Source organism: Nanorana parkeri, unplaced genomic scaffold (assembly GCF_000935625.1).
Source record: "Nanorana parkeri isolate BGI_ZX_2015 unplaced genomic scaffold, ASM93562v1 scaffold1, whole genome shotgun sequence".
Taxonomy (NCBI): Eukaryota; Metazoa; Chordata; class Amphibia; order Anura; family Dicroglossidae; genus Nanorana; species Nanorana parkeri.
Genome location: NW_017306269.1, coordinates 6,435,116 through 6,448,458, shown reverse-complemented (window position 1 = coordinate 6,448,458; position 13,343 = coordinate 6,435,116). Strand labels below are relative to the sequence as shown.

The following is a 13,343-nucleotide window of genomic DNA, read 5'->3' as shown; positions in this document are numbered from 1 at the left end:
ATGGTGGTGACAGGTTGAGCTATGACTTTTTAGCTGAGCTACTGTTGCCACCACACTAAGGGGTCTTTTTATAAATAATTTGCGGCGCTATTTGCTCTGTGAGCCTCTTAGAATGTTAATTCTGTGCAAATAGAAGCAAAAACAAACATTCTTGGTATGCGTTCTTTTCATGTTGAATATAATGTATTATAATACCACATTATGACCACTAGATGGCGCCGAGGAGCATAGGGTATAAATACTTTTTTGGTCTGCTTCTTAGCTCCAGTTAGTGGACATAATGCTGATTGCTACATTCAACCTGAAAAGAAAATATACTAAGAATGTTCGATTTTGCCTGTATTTGCACATAATGAACGTTCGCAGAAATTCACATGGCTCTGCACATTGTTTAATATTAGACCCCTATGTTTTCCTTATGTTCCTATGCAGAATCCACCAAATGACAAGCCATGCAAATCTTTGTCCAATGGCCACTCCATAGGAATATATGGAAAACTCAGATCAATGGCAACAGCAGACCACTTATCACTGCCATACTGTACTTAAAGAAGAACTCCAGGGGGGGCGTGGCCGAGCATGGCGGGCTAAAGACGTGCCGAACGGAGCTCTGCGACCCCGGGGCTCGATTCAAGTGATTATCTCACTACCTGACCTCTCCTCGCAGTGGATGTCCGCGCGGCTGCCTTCCCCTTCAGCTCCGGAATCCGCCGGCACCTGGGACATCGCCTCCTTTTTCGTCCGCGGCCCGAGATCTGCGCCCGTGGTGACAGGCCGCGACATGCCGCCTAAAGTTTCGGCTAAGCTGAAGGCCGCTGGGGACCAGACGCCAGCACTCCCGCAGGGAAGCGGTAAGCTCACAGCTAAAGCGGCCGGCTCCAAACGAACAGCTCAGCCAGCTCCCTCTACCTCCCAGACTGCTATGGAAGCCCCACTCTCCCCTGCCAGCTCCCAGGACAGCTCTCCAGGCCCATCTATGCCCGCAGCCTTACTGGAGTCAGAGGGGGGGCCGGGTCAGGGAGTCAGGGACCTGCTTGCAGCGTTTAGAGCTGATTTTGACTCATGGACAGCCAGGTTGGAAGGTGCCCTTAGAGGTGAGATGTGCGAGCTACGCCAGCAGGTTGCCAATGTTGACAGCAGGGTCTCTGCTCTGTCTACCACTGTTTCCTCACATGCTGCCCGCCTTGATGCCATGGAAATCACCCAGGCCGCCCATAGATCCCATCTCCAGCAAATACAACTTCGGGTTGAAGACGGGGAAAACCGCAGTCGCAGGAATAATATACGGCTAAGGGGGATCCCTGAGGCCACCCAGGGCCCACATCTCCATGCTACAGTTACCGCTATCCTTAACTCCGTACTGGGGAAGCCCCCAACTGAACCTATTGAACTGGACCGAGTACACCGGGTTGCTGGCGCTGGTATAGATCATCAAAACTTCACTAGAGACGTTCTGTGCCGGGTCCATTTCTACAACGTTAAGGAGGAGATCCTACGTTGGGTGTGGCGGTCGGGACCAGTTGACTTCGACGGGGCCACGATACAGCTGATGCCGGATCTTTCCCGTCTGACACTGGCCATGCGCAGGTCGGTCAAACCTCTTCTGGAGGTGATTCTACAAGCTGGAGCATCATACAGGTGGGGTCACCCCTTTAGCATTCAGATTCGGAAGGGCTCTGACCAGTTTCATCTTCGCAGTCCTGCTCAGCTTGCGGATCTATTCCTGTTTCTTTAGGAGATTGGCCAGTTCCTGGCAGTCCACACGGAAGATCCTACCCCTCTCCCGACTCAATGGGAAGCCCTTAAGGCAGTTCTCAGGGGCGTCCTCATCCAACATGGTTCCCGGCTGAAGCGAGAACGATCCCAGGGTATCCGGGAGACCCTCCAGTCTCTCAGGGACCTTGAGACTCGCCATAAAGGGTCGCCTGACCAAGAGGTTCTGCTGCAGATCTCCCAGACTAGACAGAAGCTACTGGGGTTGTTAGATCTCTCCACCCGTAGATATCAGGATAAAATGGCTTATCGTACATATGAGACTGGGGATAAATGCGGCAGAGCCTTGGCCAGGACCTTACATCCTAGGTCCACGCAATCCTTTGTGTCCCATATTAGGGCATCGTCGCGTGAGCTGATACATTCGCCTCTAGCGATCCAGCAGGCCTTTGTGTACCCGCAAGTACCAGACACCTGTTGGCGTTGTCAGGCCTCCTCGGGCCATATGACTCACATCTGGTGGAGCTGCCCCCCCGATCAAGGAGTTCTGGCAAAAAGTGCTGGATGTCTATCACCGAGTGACGGGTTCTGTGACCCCTAATGATCCCAAGATTACCCTGTTGTCTATGATACCAGGCTCTCTGAAATCGGTAAAACGGGGGCTCTTACGGCACTTTCTGACAGCGGCAAGGGCGGTTATACCCCGTCACTGGCGTACGCCAGTTGTCCCCTCTTTGGCGGAATGGACTCTGGAGATGGACCGCATTGCGGACTTGGAACGATTGATGGCTGATGAACGTGACACGGGTACGAAATACACTATCACATGGTCCGTGTGGCTTGACTTTCGAGCCTCTACCGGGTTCTCGGCTGAGATCACCCCCTGACTTCTATAATGGTGTGTAGCGCAGAGGAGGGGGGAAAGGCGTTTGTAACCCTTCTTGTGAGCTCCTCTACTGGGCGACGTGTCCCCGGTGGGGTATCACCTCATCCTCCCATCCCTACCTTGTCCTACTGTCTTCATCTTCCTCTCCTTCCTTCCCCCTACCTATGTGTTTTCATCTTTCAGTCTCTCTTAATCTCATTGTTTCTACCTGGCTCTTATACCTTCCACTTCACCAGGGAGTTCTGCCTTCAAAAGTGTATGATTACGTAGTAGTAGTAGATTATGTAGTAGTTATCCTATGACCTCCATTATACCGGTACTTCAGTATTATAGGAAGGTTGGTACAAGCCAGTTTACCCTTACATTGTAGTTGTTACTCTGGATACCTCCGTCATGGAGGCGGCATTGTTCTAGTGCTCCTACAAAGGACGCCATGTTTAGCCTTTTCTGTTGATGTTCACTTACTAACCTGACCGCATAGATTGGATGGTGCCTACATCTAGATGTAATACTAGCCTATGTTAACCTGCGAAATGTGCATTTCTCACACATACTCAAGTTGTACGATGATAGCTGTCCTCTTGGGATGCTATGTTTGTTTATGTATATCTGTTTGTTTGTGAAAAACCTCAATAAAAACTTATTGAATTAAGAAGAACTCCAGGATTTTTTAATTGCAAGGGTTAAGTGCTTGTTTGTGTCTAGGTTAAAAAAAAACAAAGTTATACTCACTTAAAGCTCCAAGCCGGTCCTTCCAACGTCTCTGCCCCTCCTCTGCAGCTGTCTAAGGCCCCATAAATCATCACATCTATGCACAGTGTATAGACATGAGGACGCTGAGGAAGATTACAATGCTTCAGGGAGGGGGGGGGGCAGGCTGGAGGGAGTGCTGTGACAGCTGGCCGGCTCGCAGCTTCTGGTGAGTATATCTTTGTTATTTTAGCACCTTGACACACGCAAGTACTTAACCCTTGTAGTTCCGGGGTAGCCCCACTGAAGGGTTAATGAAACAAATCCTGGTGTTCTTCTTTAAGCTGATTGTACACTGTAATATTTTCTTTGTTCAACCCGTTGCTGAACATAGAAAATAAAAACATTCCTCCATCAACGCTTACGATGATCAAGGAATTTCCTGCTGTCTTCATTGTATTGTGATGGAGACCTCTGTCAGAATACCTGTTCATTTGAAGTTTTTTCAACCAGCTCCTTCGATCAGCTGATCGAGGGAATTCTGGCCGTAAGAATGCCAACAGCGGCAGCCACTGTGAGAATTTGCATATTGTGTGGTCAGCATTACATGAGAATTCCCTGGTGGGGTCCTAGAAAATGGTAATGAAATATGTTTTGATTAATGATAGATTAGTCATTTCTGTATTATTAAAATGTATATAGACATCTATTATGATGACTGCTGTGTGTTCTGCATTCCATAACTAATAGGAGCTACTGATGAAGCCCAAATTTCCAGAGACTCACAGTTTGTAAATGTCGCTTTCCTGAAATCATTGAGTAATTTGTTATCTTAGAACTCATTTGCATCAGCGATTCCCCCCAAAGGTCTTCTGGAAATGATAAAACCCCTCATTTCATGTTTCCCCTTGTGAATGCCAAGCACTCAACAAGTTTTGGAGAAGGATTGTGAGACTCGCCTAACTTCCAGCATCACGCTAAATTACAAATCGGGGGCGGTGTAATATGCTTTCGCTCCAGACTCATTGACGGAGCAGTTTATCTTTTACGATATAAGATTTTATTAGGTCAGTAAATCACAGAAACGGTTATTGGGCAGAATATGCAATGGGCCCGAGATGTAACTACTTTATTAATTTTATTTCTGGTGAAATAATAATGACCCCTCTGATGTTAAATCACATCTGCGCTATCTGTGGAGGAATCCCGCAGCAGTCAGAGACTCTGCTCATATTAAAGAGGAACTCCAGCCTAAACGAAACATTGTCTAGAGCTGCTAGAGTTTCTGAAGACTCTGAGGGCTGTGAATATGTAGATTGGCTGAACATCTTAACCAGACATGTTAGACTGCATTAAACAGAGGGCTCCACTGATTAAAACATTTCTGCCCAGGGGCCACATTGGATCTACTTAGCGCCACACCTCTCTATTTACATAACATTTAAATACATTTAGGGGGCTATTTACAATGGAGTTGAAGGATCCAGCCTAGCTTCGGCTAATCCTTTGGCTCTCTTCGGCCACCTCTGCCCTTTGGTTCAGTCAAACCGAAGGGCTGCTGTATGGGCTATTCACAATAGCCCGGACAGCAGCCAAAGGCGGCCGAGCGGCTCAGCTGAGCCGAAGGCATTTGCTTCGGCTCGACTGAGCCGAAGTGTCAGCCAAAGCGGGGTGAACGGCGCGCTGAAGGCCGGCCTTTCGCCCCGCAGGTGACAGCTGGGCGGAGCCAGCCGTGATCTCATGGCTGGCTCCGCCCAGCTGTCATTTGCAGGGCGAAAGGCCGGCCTTCAGCACGCCGTTCACCCCCGCTGATCTCACGGCTGGCTCCGCCCAGTTGTAACAGCAGATTAGCGCCCCCAAATGACCTGGGGACGCTGAACTGTCATTACACAAACAACTGGGCCGAGCCAACTGTGACATCACGTCCGACACCGCCCAGTTGTTATTATATGGCTGGGACCTGCTAGAAGACTCTAGCTGGTGCCGGCGTCAGGTACCTGGTAAGAGCCTGAGATGAGGGTGGCCTCCCTTGCTTCTGTTGTCCAAACACCCCTGGTAATGGTGGACAGAGGGTGTAGGGATGGAAGAGGGGCATGAGTGTCTGATGAGGTGGATACACCCGGAGCTGGAGATGCAGGTGGACCAGTCTGAAGGACCATGATGACAGTCACTTCCTGGAATATGACGTCAGCAATGGGTGAAGCTGGCACCGGTGCAGAGCAGAGCTGAAGTAGGGAACAAGCCGGGTCACGATCAGGTGGGCAGCGAGGTACCAATCAGCAAACAGAGGCAGTGTCAGGAGCAGGCCGGGTCGGTAAGTAGCAGGCAAGGCAGTGTGGAATCAGCAAACGGAAGGAAGGTCCAGATCAAGCCAAGGTCAGGGGTAGGCAGCAATCAGCAGAGTCCAAGAACAAGCCGGGTCAATATCAGGAGAAACAGAATCAGTAACAGAGACACAGGAAGCAGGGCACTGGCTGAAGAACTCTCAGCACTGAGTTCATGCAAGATACAAGTTTAAATAGGCCTTTTGGCGCCATGATTAAACGTGAGTGCCGTTGCGCGTTAACATGGAAACGTGCGCATAGGCATCCGCACGCATGCGCACGATTACAAGCATTACCAACACGAAAACGTCTCACACGCGCATGCGCAACGGCTCCCACAGTACCAGTTTTATGACTGCTTGCTGGACTACTCTGACAGTCCGCCAATAGGAAACAGTAGGGCGGAGCTAGCCGTCACTGCTAGCTCTGCCCAATTGTTTTTTTTCTTTTCTTTAAAAAAAAATCTTTATTTATTTTTTATTTTTACTATTTATTGCCATTTTAAACATGTTTTTTCAACTTTTTTTTTTTGAGACTCTTTTTATTGATTTGCTATTCTGCTCGGCGTTATTTGGCTATTCACTCACTGCCGTTCGGCCGGACATATAAAAGTGTCATTCAAAATACCGCAGCGCTGAATACTGAAAAATGGCCTTGCCAGGAAGGGGGTGTAACACCCCGGTCATGAAGTGGTTAAAGTAAGTGGTTAAAGGGTTCCATAATTGAAAAAAGGTTTAGAAATGCTGGGCTATACCTTGACCTGGATAAATGAGAACCATCATAGACAATCCTCTCTGGCGTGCGTCACTCCCCGTCTTGGTGTGTTTCATATACTAAGGAGCTTTTACTTTCTGAAAATGCAGATTTCACTTGATTTGGGTAAAGAAAAAAAAGTGCAAATGACGTCCAACTTCAGATCAGCTAATACATTGTTTTTCAAGTGACTTTTCTATTACCTCTGTCTTTCTACAGATTGGACCCCGCATCTCCCTTTCCCTCTCAACACTGAAAAAGTAATGGAACCATTTTCATTTCAAAGCTGGCTGGATAAACATCGGTTAGAAATCATTCAGAAGAAATACTTACGTCTATTTGCAGATGATCAGGAGACAGAGGTATGACATCTCAAAGGTGAATGGAATGATTAATTAAAGTGGAACTATAAGCAAAAATTGCATAGATGTGACGGTCTCTCACTATTATTAACCCCTTCATGACCGAGGCCTTTTTTTTCCTTTTTTGTGTACATGTTATAATCCACATTTTAGGCCTGAAAATTACTTAAAACCCCCAAACATTAGATATTTTCTGAAAGACAAGACCCTATAGAATAAAATGATGGCAGTTGCAAATTTTTATGTTGCATGATATTAGCGCAACTCCTTATCAAACCCCAAAATGTAATGATAAATGCATTTGATTGCACCAAAACACAATAAAATACCCATTTTTAAAAATTAAAATATAAAAGATCAGGGTACAACGAGTAAATAGAGACCTAACATGCCCAGGTTAAAAATTGTCATCAGCGAAACTGCTTCAAAATTCAGTACCCCAAAAAGTCCATAGACGATGATTTAAAAGCCCCCACAGGTCATCAGTTTAGCATAAATATTGGCCCCAGAATTATTGCTCTCCATCATGCACGGCAATACCCAACATAGCTTACAAGCCCCCCATGAAATAGCATATTGGCAGTACTCTTTAAGGTGATACTGGGGGTCCAAAAGACCCCTACTATCACCTTACACTAGAAGCTATTAAAGTGCAGATCGCACCAGAAGTGATGTAAAGTGCATCGATCCCAGTCCCATAGTACGGGGCAGAGATCGGTGAATGGAGGTTCACCGAGCTCCTCCCAAGCTTCCCCCCGACACCAGAGAAGCCAGTCCTGCGCCCATATAAGGAGCAGGGGAGCCCAGGAAACACGACGGGGGTGTCGGGCGGAGGCCCGTTTACCGGCCCGTAGAAGCGGCAGCTGAGTTTGTTTAAAACGGGCCCGATGCCAGTGACGTATTACGTAAAATATAATACTGATGATCTGTGACTGGAGGACGAAGAAGAAAACCATGACATAAATACTCCAGAAAGAACCTGTTAGTGACGTTTGGTACAATGGCTGTTCATAGAAGCTTTAGATGACATGGAACAAATGAAGTTCACCCTCTGAGCCCTGAATGTATACACAGCAATATATCCTCTTCCACGGTATACACAGACTGTGTAGGAGCAGTGAATTGTAGCCTTTGCTCTCATCATACACAGAACATAATAGGTATTTATTGTATTCATTTATGTAGCTCTGGGAAATTCAGCAGAGCTTTATATTGGACGCAAACCATTTATATCATCAGTCCTGACTGCGAAAGGAAAAATAAAAGTGTGGAACCAGCACATGATGATCTTCCTAAAAAAGTCAAACTTTATTCCACATGCATCTATACATAGCACAACCGCTGACACGTTTCTGCCTTACTCGGCCTTAGTCGTAGCTGGGAACTTTCAGATTTATGTCCACACCACAATCCTATAGACACACATTAGGGCCAGTTGGAATAGATGCCAGTTCGTGCAAAACTGTTATGTGTAGAATAATTTAAAAATATATATTTTTAAAATCACATATTTGTCTATTTGTTAGCTTGTACTAAGCAGTAATTCAAGTTTTTTTCAATTTACATGTCACATTCAGACCTAGCTAAATTTGGTCTGGGCATTTAGGTTTTAATGACTTGTGGTCAATAAGGAGGTTATATGACACCTTCAATAGCAAAATAAAATACCAGTCTGTGTTTCTATCCTTTTAACTAATAGTATTCAAATGGAATAGTAAGTTCATAGTGATTCTGGCAGGGAGGAAATTAATACAATGTACTTTAGAAATGTAGCTTTCTAGGAATAGGTGGAGAAGCATTTTCTGGAAGTCCTTTTCAGGGTCCTCGATGTTCTGAGCACCTCCCCGTTATGATAACTTTGCACAACTTTGGACAAACTTTTCGCAGAATATGAAAAACATGGTATATCACAGCAGTAGGTGGTTGTAGGGTGATAGCTGATTGTCATCACCACCAATAACCAAACCAAGTAAATGAAATTATGTACTCATAATATCCATCATCAAACCACTAATCTCTTCACAGTGTCACAGTAGTGGGGTTCATCTGCAGGCATTAAACCTTGGCACAAGAATATTAAAGTGCTTGCACACTACTCGTATTTCTTATTAAACTCTATATAGTAAACCTGTATTTTGAGTTTCAGGCTGCAATGTATGGATCAGGAGAAAGCAAACATGAAGCATCAGACACAGACACATGGATTTGGCAAATGGTGAGTTTGGCTGTAGCATATTTAAAGTATATCTGTAGGTAATAATTTAATTTTGGAAAGAGCGGGGAAGGGTTAGAATTTCTGTCAAGTTGTATTGCTCGAGAAGAATTATCATTTTATTTATACTGGTGGCCATTGTCACTAAGAAAGTGACAGCTAGCTGCGCCCAACTGTTTCCTATTGGCCAATAAATAACAACTGTAGGGCTCCCGCAACCGAAGCTTCGGCTGATCCTTCGGCTAGCTTTGTGAATAACCCTCTTAGAGTCTTCCCCAGAACATGATGAGGGGAAATCATCCAATGAAAGCACCTGTTCTGGGGCCAATTTTCTAAGAGGGCAATTCCTCTCACTTTGGAAGATTTCCTCTAACTTCCTGTTATATTTCAGGGATATAGGGATGCACCGACACCAAGTACAGTACTCGGTACAAGTACATGTACCGATACTTTTCGAGCTCCTAGACTAGATTAGAGAAAAACTCAAAAGTTAGGAGTCAGCTGTCATTTGTAAGGAGCACACGGCGCTCCTGGGATTTGTACATCTCTGTTTTAATGTATGATTTTGTTTTATAGATATAAATAAAGGGATGCACCGATACCAGTTTTGCGAGTACAAGTAATGATACTTGCCCAAGTCCTTACAAGTACGAGTACTGATAAATGTTTGTTTGTTGTCATGTGACAGTTTTTCTAAAACAATATCGATAATGATTTCAGGACAGTGGTGGAGCACCAGAGCTAGGTTCCAGCTGCAATCGCTGCAACCCTGGTAGTTCTCATGAAAATGCCAAGTATCGGCATTGGTACTCGAAAAGTATCGGTGCATCCCTATCCAAAACCAATAGTCTGTTATTTTGTCTTATTATTGCAGGAGGGATCATCTGTTATATTTCTTGGTGATAAAGGTGTGCCATTGTCCAATGGACACAGTCTTCTCGTCCCAGAAAGGAGCCAGTAAGTGTAGAGATAGTATAGAGACACTGCTTTGATTTCTATAGCTTTTAACTGTCACACACTGAGCTTCACCTTTATCTATATACATATATTTTGTATTTATATTAATGTATATATCAAAGAGAAAATCAGTTCTTCTGCCTTGCCAGAGAGGTCTGTGCTGTATGGCAGAGCTATGTAAATCTCAGAACTGGTTAGACAGAAATACAAATTATTTGCCAACTTAACCAGCTTCTATAAATGTATTTAATCTGTGTATTTAGCTGTTTGCCTAGAGTTCAGTATTTAAATCTATCTCTTATATGAAGAGTGAACCGGCATGTGATAAGCATGAGCTATTAGTACCTCTTGCCATTTTTGCTTAGTTTTGCATTGGATTTTTAAATAATGTACTTTTCATGAATCAGAAGGAATTATAATGTCATGCTACAAGATAATTGCATTGCTGCATATCTTTTTTTTGTTTTAAAGTTTATCTTTTAACTTTATATTAAAGATAGATTGTCTTACTAGTTTTCTATGTATCTAAAAGATAATCATTGTCCAAAAATGCTAAATATTCTTTCAGGGACTGCACTTTGTAGAGTTCGTAGGGTACCACCCAAGCACACCGGCAAAAAATGTATTGGTTGTGCTGGATGGACTTTTTCGGTTTAGCCAGCAGGTGGTACTACAAGTTAATGCTGAGATTGAAGGTTCCATTATGGGGAGCTGGAGGTGAAGGGGGATTCACATTTTCTGTGAATGGAGGTATCAGCTGGTATACTAATGTGACCTTAAATCACCTAACTTCACCATACCAACACTTTTTAACTTTTTGTTCCCTTCATACTCCCCTCATAGAATGTTTTTTATTGTCTAGCTTTCCTGATCATACCAAATAATTTACGGTAAGATTACAAAGCTCCATATGGACAAGATCGCATGGAACAGCTTTATTTCCTTATGACATGTTTTAACAATTGTTTGATTTGTTCTGGCGTTTAGTAATGTGGCACTTATGTTTATTTGAAAAGGAACCACTTAAAGGCATGTTCCAATTTATTGAATACATGCCAACATACTGCAAACTGAAATAATGTGCATTTATTACCTTTTTGCATTGGAGTATTGCAACTGTGATCAGTGGATAGGAGGTGCAATGCTCGGGCACTTGCAGACTATTACCTAAGCCCCAGGTCAGTACCAAGGTACCTTCGATGATGAAGCTGGATCAATGGACTACAAGTGCCATGATGTCATGGCACTTGTATGTCATTGAGAACTACAGGTCCCTCTGCCGAAGTGTGAGAAGCCCTCCAAGATTCAAGTAAATTAAGGGGAATGGTGAGTTGAGAGGTAGGGGGGCAAGGCTGCAGAATGATACCATGTGTAATGTTGAACCCTAAATAAGGGTGTAACATAAAACATGGTATGAAAGGTGGGTTATTCACAAAGCTGATGAAGGCAGCCGAGTGATTAACCAAACCGAAGTGAAGTGAGCCGAACGCTGTTCGGCTATTCACTTCAGGCTTCCGTACATCGACTGAAATCAGCCGTACATCGGCTGCCTTCAGCTGCACTTCGGTCAGCCGAACATGCTCTGCATGTTCGGCTGAGCTGAGTGCAGAAGGACTTCGACTCAGCCGATCCAACATCTGGATCAACTGAGCCAAAGCTCCGGCAGCTCACTCACTGCCGTTTGCCCCTATTCTCATAGGGGTCGAACGGCAGTGAGTGAGTAGCCGAATGCCGCCAAGCAGCATTTGGCTCGTCTATTCTGCTCGGTACCTCCGTGGTACCGAGCAGAATAGCAATTCAATGAAAAGAGTAAAAAAATAAAAAAAATAAAGTTGAAAAAATATTTTTTTTAAATGTAAATAAAAATTAAATCTAAAAAAAAAAAAAAAAATGATTTTTTAATAAAGAAAAAAAAAAATTAGAGTCTTCTAGCAGGTCCCGGCCAATGAATAACACCTGGGCAGAGCCGGCCGTGATGTCACAGTTCAGTGTCCCCAGTGTTGAGTGTAATTTGGGGACGCTGATCTGTCATTAGAACTGGGCAGAGCCAGCCGTGGTATCACGCCTGGCTCTACCCAGCTGTCATTTGCGAGGCGTCAACCAGCCTTAGGCCGGCCGTTTGCCCCAATTTGGCTGTCTCTTCGGCTCAATCGAGCCAAAGCATATGCCTGAATAGCCCGCACATCAGCCCTTCGGTTCGACTGAGCCAAATGGCTTCGGCTGATCCTTCACCTAGCTTTGTGAATAGACCCTTAGTCTTTTGCTTGTGTTGGTTATAGTTGGAGTCAACCAACATGCAAGAAAGATTTGACTATGCTCCATCCTCCATGCAGTCTCACTCTTTTTGCTGCATTTTCCTATAGGACCAGTCTGCTTAAAACGTATTAATCTGGCAGGCTGGCTTTAAGATCTGTAATCTGTATATATTGTAGTGAGATATTCATGCCATAGTTTTCATGTCTGCTTTTGTCCGCCTTGACCCCTTACTTCCTCAGCCAGGAAACTAGCATTTGCAGAATAAGAAGTCAACAATGGCAGCCCCCCATGATTTCTCTCAGGTCTCCTTAAAATGGCATAGCTTAGCAGTAAGCATAGGAAGAAACATTGTGCTGTGAGCCAGAGTTGATAAAAGGCTAAATATTCATGTAGCATTTGTTATCCAGGAATGATAAGTTGTAGTAACATTTTCTTGATACTTGGAACAGGTTTTTCTGGATGAGAGAAGAGGGGAGCATTGCCTTCTGCGTTCGCCAGGATCGCGCTAGAAGGAAAAGATATAATTAATCATTTGATCGCAGTGTTTTCAGAAGAGAGCAGCTGCATGTTCATCATGGCACTGGAGCTGTACAGCACGCTCATGAATAAATCTGATCACTGATAATGTATTGCCTTAATATTCTTCTATTAAGTATATGGAGATTAAAGAAACATTATTTAGCTACATACAGAAGTGATAAAGTCTCAGCTTCTATTGTAACATATATACTGTGTATAGAAGACGGTGCAAACAATACTGCCTGCCAAGTGTTTTGTGTTGATAATGTGGACTATTAAAGTCCAACTCTACATAATTGTTATTATTATTCAGGATTTATAGATTGCCAACAGTTTGCACTATATAATGTTGTGAGTTTTGTTTTGTGTGAATACCACTGGGAATCATTCTTGTTATTTTAGTAGTTTGTGTTTCCCGTATCTGTTATCAAGATGTCACTAGAAGCTCTATATTATTGATCATTTATCAGGGGAGCGTGGCACCATCTTTTGGCTTTGCAATGACTTGGAATTCTGGTGGAGATATCTCCCCCTTCAACCTCTGAGATATAGAAAAAGTCAGAACCTGAATTACAGCAACCATACTGACTGAAGTGTCAGATTTCAGTTGGGGTGACATTAAAGGTGACAGTTCTAGGGTGTTAAACCACCAGATGAATGAAAGCTGTTTT

General features: G+C 44.2%; 1 protein-coding gene across 1 annotated transcript in view; it reads left to right on the top strand.

Moving 5' to 3' along the window:
- HAAO (3-hydroxyanthranilate 3,4-dioxygenase) overlaps positions 1-12,944 on the top strand; it is a 42,596-nt gene extending 29,652 nt beyond the window's left edge. Inside the window, exons 7-10 of the mRNA XM_018553939.1 lie at positions 6,586-6,728; positions 8,875-8,943; positions 9,815-9,897; positions 12,603-12,944. Coding sequence (XP_018409441.1) covers positions 6,586-6,728; positions 8,875-8,943; positions 9,815-9,897; positions 12,603-12,681 — 374 coding nt within the window. The 3' untranslated portion in view covers positions 12,682-12,944. The remainder of the gene's footprint in view (positions 1-6,585; positions 6,729-8,874; positions 8,944-9,814; positions 9,898-12,602) is intronic.
- The last annotated feature ends 399 nt before the right edge of the window (positions 12,945-13,343 follow it).